Source organism: Coloeus monedula (assembly GCF_965178545.1).
Source record: "Coloeus monedula genome assembly, chromosome: 6".
NCBI classification, from domain to species: Eukaryota; Metazoa; Chordata; class Aves; order Passeriformes; family Corvidae; genus Coloeus; species Coloeus monedula.
In genome coordinates, this window is record NC_138786.1 from 25,270,316 (window position 1) to 25,280,827 (window position 10,512).

At 45.3% G+C, this 10,512-nt stretch overlaps 1 protein-coding gene across 1 annotated transcript; it reads right to left on the reverse strand.

The window, feature by feature from the left end:
* Window positions 1-179: 179 nt before the first annotated feature.
* Window positions 180-9,899, reverse strand: F2 (coagulation factor II, thrombin; the record flags this gene model as incomplete). The annotated part of the gene is made up of 14 exons (XM_082282776.1): window positions 180-323; window positions 1,064-1,134; window positions 2,369-2,547; window positions 2,685-2,858; window positions 3,184-3,351; window positions 3,842-3,968; window positions 4,235-4,348; window positions 4,750-5,046; window positions 6,668-6,795; window positions 6,877-6,982; window positions 7,477-7,527; window positions 7,728-7,752; window positions 8,754-8,917; window positions 9,821-9,899. The coding sequence occupies 14 exons, from the start codon at window positions 9,897-9,899 to the stop codon at window positions 180-182; spliced, it is 1,827 nt and encodes a 608-aa protein (XP_082138902.1).
* Window positions 9,900-10,512: the final 613 nt, after the last annotated feature.

Here is a 10,512-nt window from a genome sequence, read left to right on the forward strand (position 1 = left end):
TTCAACTCGGCATGAATAAAAGGAAGAAGATGGGTTTCAGAGCCTTTATTTTCAAGGGATAAGACTTTCCTTTGTCAAGTTGTAAGGATATAACTTGTTTTACTTAAGGATCTTCTATCCTTGTGTTTTTAAGTGGAGCATCGTAGCAAAACTGACAGCAAGCAAGGTCAATGCTTCATCTATCGCCCATGCTTTTCGATGGCTTTTTGCATCCACTTTTTCAGGCGGAATACATGGGTGTAAAATCCATATTTGCCATCTCGGTCACAGCCTTCTCCCCATGAAACTATTCCCACTTGATACCAGCGGTTGTCATCTGGGTTCTAAAGTGAAGAAAAAATGGGATTGGCACAAGGAGCAAGAGACTGATAATGATTCTCTGATTCTACGATTGCAAAAGACTTCCAAGATCAACTCCGACCTTTGACCAAACACCACCATGTTAACTAAACCACAGCACTGAGTGCACTCTTTCAGTGAAGAAATTCCTCTGATGTCCAACCTGAACCTCCCTTGGCACAGCTTGAGGCCATTTTCTCTTGTCCTTTGCTTGTCAGGAAGAAGAGGCTGACTGCCACCTAGCTACAACCTCCTTTCAGTAGGTCTCCCCTGAGCTTCCTTTTCTCCAGGCTAAACAAGCCTAGCTTCCTCAGCCATGCCTCATAAGACGTGCTCTGGATTGTTTAAGCAGCTTGGTTGCCCTCTCAGATCTAAACCTTGGATGTGCCCCAGCCTGTTTAATGATGGATGCTACTTTGGGATTCAGACTGGCATCTCCAACAGTTTGTTGGAGTAATTTTGTCTCTACTCTTAAATCTCTAGTTAAGAATTGGCCATCACTCTTATGTCCTGCAGGTGATCTCCCAATATGCTGAAAGCTCAGTATAGCAATGGGGCTGGATGACTGCAGGATTTGTCTCCATTGCTCACCTTGGGCATGAGCTGGGTTTGCTTCAGCCACTCAGCTGTGGCTCCACTCTGCTACTGTTTTTTAGACTATGAAGTTCAGCATAGAACAAACCTATCTCTGTATGTCTTACAAGCTTGAACTTGTTGAACATACCTTCATTACAAAAGGCCCCCCACTGTCCCCTTCGCAGGCATCTCCTCTCTTTAAGTCGTCAGGACTGTAACCTACAGGCAAGAAAAATGAACATTTGACATTTGTTGGCCATGGTTTCTTTAAAGTTTTGGGATAAATGGCATAAATGTTTTGGGACCCATGAGGTTGTTTGCTGCTTCTGTCAAATCTTGGACTTTTGTTTTTCACATATGTAAAAATTCTAACTCTGCATCTGTCTTTGCAACTTTCTTGAATCCACCCTCTGTGCTCTCATTCCTGTTTTTTCATCAGAATTGTTGTTAGTGTCAAGTGCACTGACACTGTACAACAGCTGTAGCTTGAGCTACTGTGCTTTTCTTGTCTTGGAAACTTATTTGTCATATTCTCTGTTCCCTGTTCTTCTGTTTACTATAGAGATACACTGTTGTCCCCACTTTCACCTTCCTGTCACTCTTAAGTTCTGCTTTTCCTCTCCCCAGCTGTCTTCCTAAGTCTCACTATGAAGAAAAGGATTTCACTCATTCCTGATGAACTAGATAGTATCTCTGCATTTTCCCATCACCTGTGTCTGTTTTTTCTATATGTCTGCATCTGAGCTATTTCAAAGGATGTTATTTAGAAAAAGAATCCACAAGAACTCTGTATTTTCAGCACACTCATATAATTGCCTTCCATCCTAACTCAAGCAATCGCATGTGTTTAGATGCAAGCAGCACAAATTTAGTCAAAAATCACTGGAGGCTTGCCTGTAGGACCTGATAAAGTCTGCACAAATGAAGAATACAGCAGGAATTATTAAACTAGTACATAAATCCGTAGTCTCTTGGTAACTTGAATTCTGTGTCCACTTCCCTTCGTACTCAAAAAGGGTATGATGCTAGAAGAGAAGGGTATGATGCAGGAAGGTAGGAGCCTTCAGAATTTGTGGGCGTAAGTATGAATGGGCTCCAAAAGATTGAGACAAGCTATAGACAGGATAATAGGTGTGCAGCCTTCAATTTAGGAAGTCACTGAACTGTTCTGTATACTGGTGAAAAGATAATTTTATTTGTGCTTAGTTCTCCCACAGCTGCTGCTGCCACCTAGTACCGTTAGACTAGTGCCTGACACAGGTTCGTGTTGCAAACTTTATTCCTAGCTTCAAGTTCTCCAGCCTTCGTGTTCTCTGAGAGCTGAGAAAGTTCTTGTCATAGGGAAGTTATTCTTTGTGGAGGGCATTTGCAAATTTATCAGAAAGTAACCTTTCTGCACGAGTCATACCAGGAGCTCAGAGCCCTTGACTTCTGTGGCTCCAGTGCTACTTACCTGCACAAAACATGTTGTCAGTGACTTTAACTCTGGTGGATGCCTTGCAGGTGCTTTGGTCTACAATGGGCAGATTGACCTGTTGCAGAACTTTGGGCAGGTTGCTGGGGTTAGTGGCCCATGTTTCTTTCAAGTTTCCCCAACCAGTTACCCTCCCTTTGTAACCTGCCAGCATCAGCCTATGGAAGGAAGCACAGGTATAATTAAATGTAACAGCTTTCTCCCACCTGGCATTCTTGCTGCAAATAGCCTTGAGAAGTCATCTTTCTTTCTCTCTCTCTCTCTCTCTCTCTCTCTCTCTCTCTTTTCTCCTCACCTCTGCACGACCTCTTTGGTAGGCAGGCAGACAGGATGGATGTAGTCACTGAAGCTGATGGGTCTCTTTAAATGCATGAGTGCAATATCTCGGTCCATGTTCTCTTTCCAGTTGTACTTGGGATGGATGATGATTTTATCCAACAGAGCAATCTTCTCTTTATTCTTTTCATATCTGAAATAGTTATGAAGGAGAGAACTCACTGTACAGTAGCAGCTGAGAGTTGGAGTTCATGATACTCTCAGCTTTGTACCCTCCGAGACAATGCTGTCTTTACATAGGAGCACCCTTTTAGATTTCTCAGGCTTCCTTGCTCCTTTTCACTTTAACCTTTAGGATCAGCAAGAGCAGCAAATGACAGCCCCATTAGATCCTGTTATTGAGAGGCATGAAACATTAGCTATAATACTTCCTTGGATACTGAATGACAGCCCAACTTCAAAGTATCTCACTACTGCAAGAGGAAGCCTGGTTCCTTCTCACTTATCCAGACTCTTACTTTGCTCTTACGTGCTTGCCAATCCGCACCAATATGTCATTTGTAGTTAAGTTCTTGTCCCAGGGTGGATAAAAAAGACAATGAGCAGCAGTCAGGATCCAGCTGTCACTGATGAGGCTGGCACCACACAGCAGCTCTTGAGGAGACTTTTTGTAGAGCATCACCTGCCTGAGAGATGAGGAGGAAGGAAGCCTTAGCAGGACTTAAGATGTGGCTGGCTGAATGGGTCCTGTTGTCAAGCAGAAAGTGCAGAATTGGCAGTGAGAAGGAAACAGCACTGCACTATACTGACAAAACTGCATAAGTAGCTCTGTAGCAAAAGTCTTCCCTGGACATGTATATCCTACGTAGTAGGCCATTTACCCCATTTCTTTCACCTGGAGAGGTTTCTCCTCCTTTCTGTTCCAGCAAAACTGGAAAGAGGAAGACATGAAGATGAAACACACCAACATACTTGCTTTCTCCAGTGGTTGCATACTTGATTCAAGAGGTGAGTTTCTTTACAGCTATTTTAGTACTGCTCTGTCAACCACTTGGAAAAGCTTTGATTAGAATCTGTAATATGTGCTTGAGATAGGAACGCCCTTTTATTTCTACCTGCTTGAGCTGAAGAGAAGGAAGACACAGTTCCCAAAGACTGTGCAAAGCCAGTACTTACCAGGGGGCGCTGCCAACTTCTGCGTCATCCCCAGCAACAACTCTGCCTCCCATGTAGGAATCCAACAGCTCCTTCTCACTTTGGTCTGTTACCTTTTTCTTCTCAAATAAAGGACGAATGCCACAATCTGAAAAAACAGGCAATCTGGCTTTGCTACCCTACCAGATTCACAGTGCAGAACTATTGTCTGCAGTCAATACACAAAGCTGGAAGATCTTAGGAAGGAAGTGCTTACTAGCTCCGTGATTGGAACTGGATATTGATTTCTGAGAGTTCAAGGAATTTAAGTACCTTCCCCTGCTTTTAACAGCATTTGGCTAGCTGAGGTTTCTGAGGAACAGGAAGAAGCTACAGCCCTTCTACAAACATGCTGTATCCAGAGTTTTTGCTCACCTGCTTCACCTGAACCAAAAGTTTTGTCATCAAAGAAGGTTTTGAATTCCTGAGGAATGGTAGAACGTCCTGATATTCCCTCGAACTCATGGTTCTCATCCTCTAGCAAGCTGTCTGAGAGAGATAGAAAGACAAACATGGTAAAAGGCTTAACTGCAGTTACCATAATTATCAGCAATGTAAATGTTCCCTTTCCCCACACAGTGGGTCTGATGAAGGAATTATGTTTTAAAACACCAGTGCTCTTTTTAATGTGTCTAGTCCACCACTGTGAGTTTTCAGGGAGAACACCTGAGAGAGGTAACAGTGCTATGCACCTAAGGCAGGTTAGTACATGTGCTATATGGACAAACAGGACTCCCAGGTGCATGGTGCATTATGGTGCACTAATGCTGGCATTAAATCTATGAGACATCCTTGTCTATGCCTCCCAGGCCAAGCACTTCATTCTAGTCCTGCTGTTATTTGCCACTGCCTCAAATGTGTGCCTACCCAAACCTATGCAGACTTCTCACCACAGTAGTGCAGATCACAGTAGTCAAAGTAGGGTGGTTCATCTGTGACACACCAGACACCCTCGTCATCTCTGTCTGGATTCCGACAGTAGTTCTCCTGCAGCTCCACATCTGGGTCAATGCGTTTTCCATGGAGCACCTCTTTGGCTTTCTCAGAGTTCCACGGTAGACACTTGGCTCCAGACACAGTGACTGAGAGAGTCCCCGTGTAAAGCATGCCTTTCTCTGGTTCACAAGGCTCCACGGGTACAGGTGGTGTGGTCCGTGGAGTAAATGGAACTGTTGTTCTGTCTTCACCTGGAAAGACAGAGAGCTGTGATTTAAGCCATAGCTGTGCACTCAGAAGTGCTGTTAGCAAATAGCACAGAGCCCCTTTACTGAAGCCTAGAGTTCCTTGGGGCCTCCCATTATGTTTGGGAGTTCCCATTGTGTTCCCATGCATGTGGTGGCCCTCTAAAATATTGCAGTGTCAGAGGTGGTCCAGCAGTATTGTGAAGTGAGGCTGGCACTATTCATCACACTTCTCTTTGTCACTAGGATATGAGGAACAATACTATGTTCCCTTCTGGGGCATCTTTGAGAACCAGCTCAAGGGATGGGTAGGTGCCTCAGGTATCATAATGCTGCTGTATTAAATCCTCCAACACCTTATTCTCAAATGCTTAACTAGGCCAGATCTGGGGGAGCCTTTTATTGTGATATGCTACTAAAACGGCAAATTTAACTTTTGCCAATGTTTCTAAATCTAATAATTGAAAAATTTCCTTGCAAGACTTTTCATGCGTTTTCGTGTGAGTGTCCTAATGACTGCAAGTTTTAAGCAGCATTTCCTGAGGGAGTGAGTACCCAATAATCTATTCTTGCTTGGCCTCAAAGTGCCTTCTCCATGTGCACGGGGGGGGGTCCCCATGTGAAGAGACACCCCATTTGACTATTCTCTCTGGTGCACAACAGCCACTGGGCAAGTAGCATTCACCTTAATCAGTGAGGCTGCTTCTGTTTTTTGACCCATGTCAACATGATTCTGAAAGAACTGTGCACAAAACCAAGGCTTTTCTAATCCTGCTATATCCATGCACGTGTAGCTGTAAGCTACTGTAGGCCAGAAATTAAATGGTGAACAGAGATAGTACAGATGCCTGATGGCCTCAAAGCAGAGCAGTATTTCTTCTCAGTTTGTTAGATTCTGCAGACCAGAGCAATGGTAATGGCTTTTAAAATTTCAGAATACCCCATGTCAAAATGGTTGCTGACCTCTAACTTTCACTTGTAAGAGTTGTTGCTTCTAGTCTCTGTTTTTGGAAGAGAAACTTCTGCTGTGAGAAGTTTCTCTCCTTTACCAGTTCTTCTGAGACAGAGGCCAAGCCCCAGGGGAGATAGCTCTGGACTGGGGAGAAATGGGAATGTGTAGTGGGGGATGGTCCTCCATGTCCAGTGCAATGATGAGAGAAGGGCATCTTCTCTTTTTTTGAGATTGTTAGTATTAAACTGCATACCTTCACAGGAGAGAATGTTAAGGCAGGCAGTCACACACAAACTGTAGTTACTTTGTCCTAAAGTTAGGAATTCAGACCAAAAAACGTTATGACTCATGGCTGTCACAAACTAGAGACAACTGAGCCAGGATTTTGGGGTGACTGACTAGAGAATATTGTAGTACATTCCAGGGGACTGCTGACACTGGTTTTAATTTAGATCTAGATTAGCATAATCTAGAGAAAACAGCTCATTGTGTATGGGCGACTCTGACTTTTCCTCCTCAGCTCCTTTACCCTTTAAGATGCAGTTTCTCTACTCCTACTGACCTCTGTTCATGTAAGCGTTCCCCCTCCTTAACCCTCTCCTTGACTGCTTTACTGTGAGTCTCAGTGCAGTGTTTTGCTGTGAGTGCAGGGGTCTCTGGAGTGCTGTGGCATACCACACACAGGGATGGGACACTCCTCCCGTTCCACCGTTGGGTCTCGGGTATAGCACCACGGGCCTTCTGAGTTGTCTGGGTTCCTGCAGTAGTTCTCAATGAGGTTGGGATAAATGGTGGCATTAAATCTATGAGAGACAAAGCTGGTTAGGCTAGGAAGGAAGGACACCCTGGAGAACTCTTAAGGGGTATGCAGAAGATGAACTTACTTAGGAATATGTGGATATTTGCTTGTCCACACTTGACATTCAATCCCAGACTTGGTGTGGCTAATTGTTCCCCGATAGTTCTGGCCCAGCCCAAGAGCGCAGTTACCTGTCAAAATCCCAACAGTGTAAGCCAGAGTCAGTGGAACTGGATGTTGCATTTTTCAAGGTCAGAAGTACCATCTCCCATATCCCTTTAACTTTTGCTGCGTGCATGAGCCTGCATGAGCAGAGGCATCCTCTTCCTGTGAGAAGAGCACACAGCCTAAGCTTTCTCTCCCTCATCAGAGGGAGCCATCCCTGAGGCTCTGTGCTTTGCTTTGGCTCAGAGCCTTTCTGAGAGGCTACTCACACCTGACTGAGTCACAAGAATAAGGATATTTACCCCATGCTATTTCAGTGCACAAGCCAGATTGTTTGTTGAAATGGTTAGTGGGGAAATAAAGAGGAAGAAATAATTTCAAATTCCTCCCCTGATATTTTTCTCTATAATTGGATGGCTTCTCCAACATCAGTTTAATTTTTTTCTGTACAATTTCTGCAGGAAGCAAGTTCCTGTCACTCACTGTATCTAGGAGATTGAAGTCAGCATGAAGTTCATACCTTCTAGACAAGCATCCAGAACTGTCCTGGACATTCTCAGGCCCTGACATACTAGCAAAATAAGAAGAAAGAGGCACATTATATGAAAGCAATCCAAATAAGCATCATCATTTCAACCAGTTTATCATCTAGAGACAAAACACAAGTGCTTAGCCCTAGAAAGTGAGCTCTTAAAAGAGGTAGCCATCTCTCCAGGATGAGACAGTGCATCCTAAGGGATAACAGTGCCTGCAGGACTCAAAACAACTTACCTTGGTATTTTGACCAAAATGTGTCCTGTAAAAAAGAAAAAAAAAAAAAAAAAAAGAAAAAAATATATTTAGGGACACAGAATATCAAACCTTTCTTGGCTACTGCAATTCAAACCAGTAAGAGAACATGCCATCAAAACAAAAGGAAAGACTAACCTAGCTCTCTTTATACCAATTGCTGTGGAATAAATAAAGCAAAAAACCTGATACAAAGCCACATTCCCATGCATCAGACTCAGGAATCAAGACAGTACTGTTGTTTCTAAAGAGACCAAAGATGTTTACAACCTTCATCAACCTTCAGAGGAAGCAGAGTGTTCTATGGTGCAGTGGGCTACAGTGCAGAAGTCCAAGCAGCTGAATCTGGAATTTCTAAGGTCACAGATCACATGTAGGTATTGCTCAGCTCTTTGGGTATACATCTCTGCCATGCAGCCTGGGGCTGATTGCTTTTGAAGTACTCCACAGAGGTAGTGTCTTGCTGGCTTAGGCTCTTAACTGTTTATCTGTTGTATTTTGGGTGTGAAATTCAGCAGGGACATTGTTCCTTGGGGCTAGGAACAAATCCCAAAAGGATGCAGCACAAATTCAGCAGCATGAGTGAGTCTGGAAACCAGAAAAAGGGACAGAGTGTGCAAAAGCTTCAGCTCAAAGGAGTTTGAGGCATCTGCACTCAGTGTTTGGCTGCTACGCCAGTACATCTGTGAGTGTCTGGGACAGCAGCTCACATGTGTGAGGCAGCATGCTGAGCTAGTGGAAGATGCTATTCAGGACCAATGAGACCTTGTCACTTCATGTGTAGAGAGGGAGAGAAAAGAACCTGAGCTTTCAGCTGTATTCCCTGGAGTGTCTCAAGGAGGGAAGCTCCCTAAGAAAGCCTAAGCTCCCCTTGGGGCACACACACACAAAACAGCCTCATCTTTGGTTCACAGAACTGAGTATTAGAACCCTGACCCCTGGCTGTGTGTGCAACCTGCTGCTGTCTCCCTGCGGAGGATGGCTGAGGGAATGTTTCCCGGTACGTACCGTCTGATCAGTGGATTCAAGGGCTTCGAAAGCCTCCTCATAACTGCATATCTCCTCCAGGCACTCTCGTTCCAGGTTTCCCTTAAGCATCTCTTCTAGAAATCCCTTGTTGGCACGTCGTGGGCGCTTGAGCAGGGACAATGCCTGCCCCTTTTCCAGGAAAACTATCGGATCAGAACACTGCCAGTCAAAGGGCTACTCACAGCCAGAGGGCACCTTCGTCTCCCCTTTCAGTTTTCAAAAACTACGTGGCAGCTGATGTGGTGATCCCACAGCCCAGCCTCCCCCAGTGCACCATATAGAGAGGAGAAGCCCTGTCAGGTCTACACTTGCTTATCAGAGCAGGCTCTCTGGAATTCATCCTGTCACAGCTCCCATCACTTAGGTAACAGAAGTGACAAGAACACTGCTTCCTCAGCAAAGCTTCTCTGCTCATTTGCAGTTAGAGGCCTGTTTGCTTTGAGCCTGCTGCTCTCCCTATCCCCAGCCACTGTATTTTTGTCTTGCCAGCCTCAGACCACTGTGATAAGCACAGCTTGGTTCCATTTCATGTTCAGAGCCCCTGATTTGAGATCTGGAGACAGGTCTTCCCTTACGCAGTAGTGGGTCCAAGAGGACTAACCTCGTGTTAAGGAAAGACAGTTAGAGGATCTAATAAAAGAAGCAGTGAGCAGGAAGGTGGCATATTTTGTTTGACCTAAAGTTTCAATAAGGAACACCTGGGGAGGCAATGGAGAATTAAAGCCACCTAGGTCAGCAGAGGAACTCTATCCCCAAAAGCCCCACGGCTGTGTTACACTCGATCCTGGACTCAGCCACAATCCCCTTCCCTGCCATTTCCCAGGTGACCCGTAAAATCCACTGAGTTGTTGTCACCAGCTGACAGATTCTGCTGCATCCTCCTCTATTCACTCCATTCTCAGCACCCTTTTGCTCTCAACTTCAAGCTTTTAGCCTGTCCTCCTGACTTGAGGAAGAAAACTTGCCACATGCATTACCTCTGGAAAGAACTAACTCCATCTTTCTTCCTCCTGTCATCTACTGGTACTTCTGCCCTTGAGTCTTACCTCTGTCATGGCTCAAGGTGAGCTGCAGAAGGCTGGAGAAGAGCAGGCCCCTCAGTAGGCTGGTTTTGGTGTGCGCCATGCTGTACAGCCCTGGCTGCAGGGGAATTGCAAAGGAAGCAGAATAAGCAGAGTCACAGCCCTGCTGGGTTAATATTGAACCAGAATGAAGAAACAGGACTCCAGGTCGTGGTGTGTCAGGGACAGTGGGACTCTTATCCCTCCTCTCTTGGCATCTCTCCCTCCCTTCAGAGCATCTTTGTTTCCTTACTTACTTCCTATTTCATATCTGGGAAGATGGCATGAGTAGCAAGAGGACAATTTTGTCCCAGGGCACAGGGAGAACTCAGGCGGGAGAGAGGTACCTCTGCCAGCTCACAGCCATCCCAGCCAGAGAGCTTGCTTCTTTTCCCTGGCTTTGCTCCCGTGCAGCCCCTGGCACCATCACTGCCTCCCCACCATGCTGGGTCAGGTCCCTGCCACTGACTCTTCTCAGATGTACTCTAGCAGCCTCGAACACAGGAAGACTTTGAGATCTCCTTGGCCATTCCCAGTCCTTCTTTTAGCTACAAGCTCCCCTGATTCTCCCTAGTGCTCAGCTGTCTTTCCTTCCTGCAGTTATGAGCAAGCTCAGCCTCAGCTATTTTGGCACCACAACACAGAGTTTAAGTGTTCCCCCTTCTCTCTTGCCCATA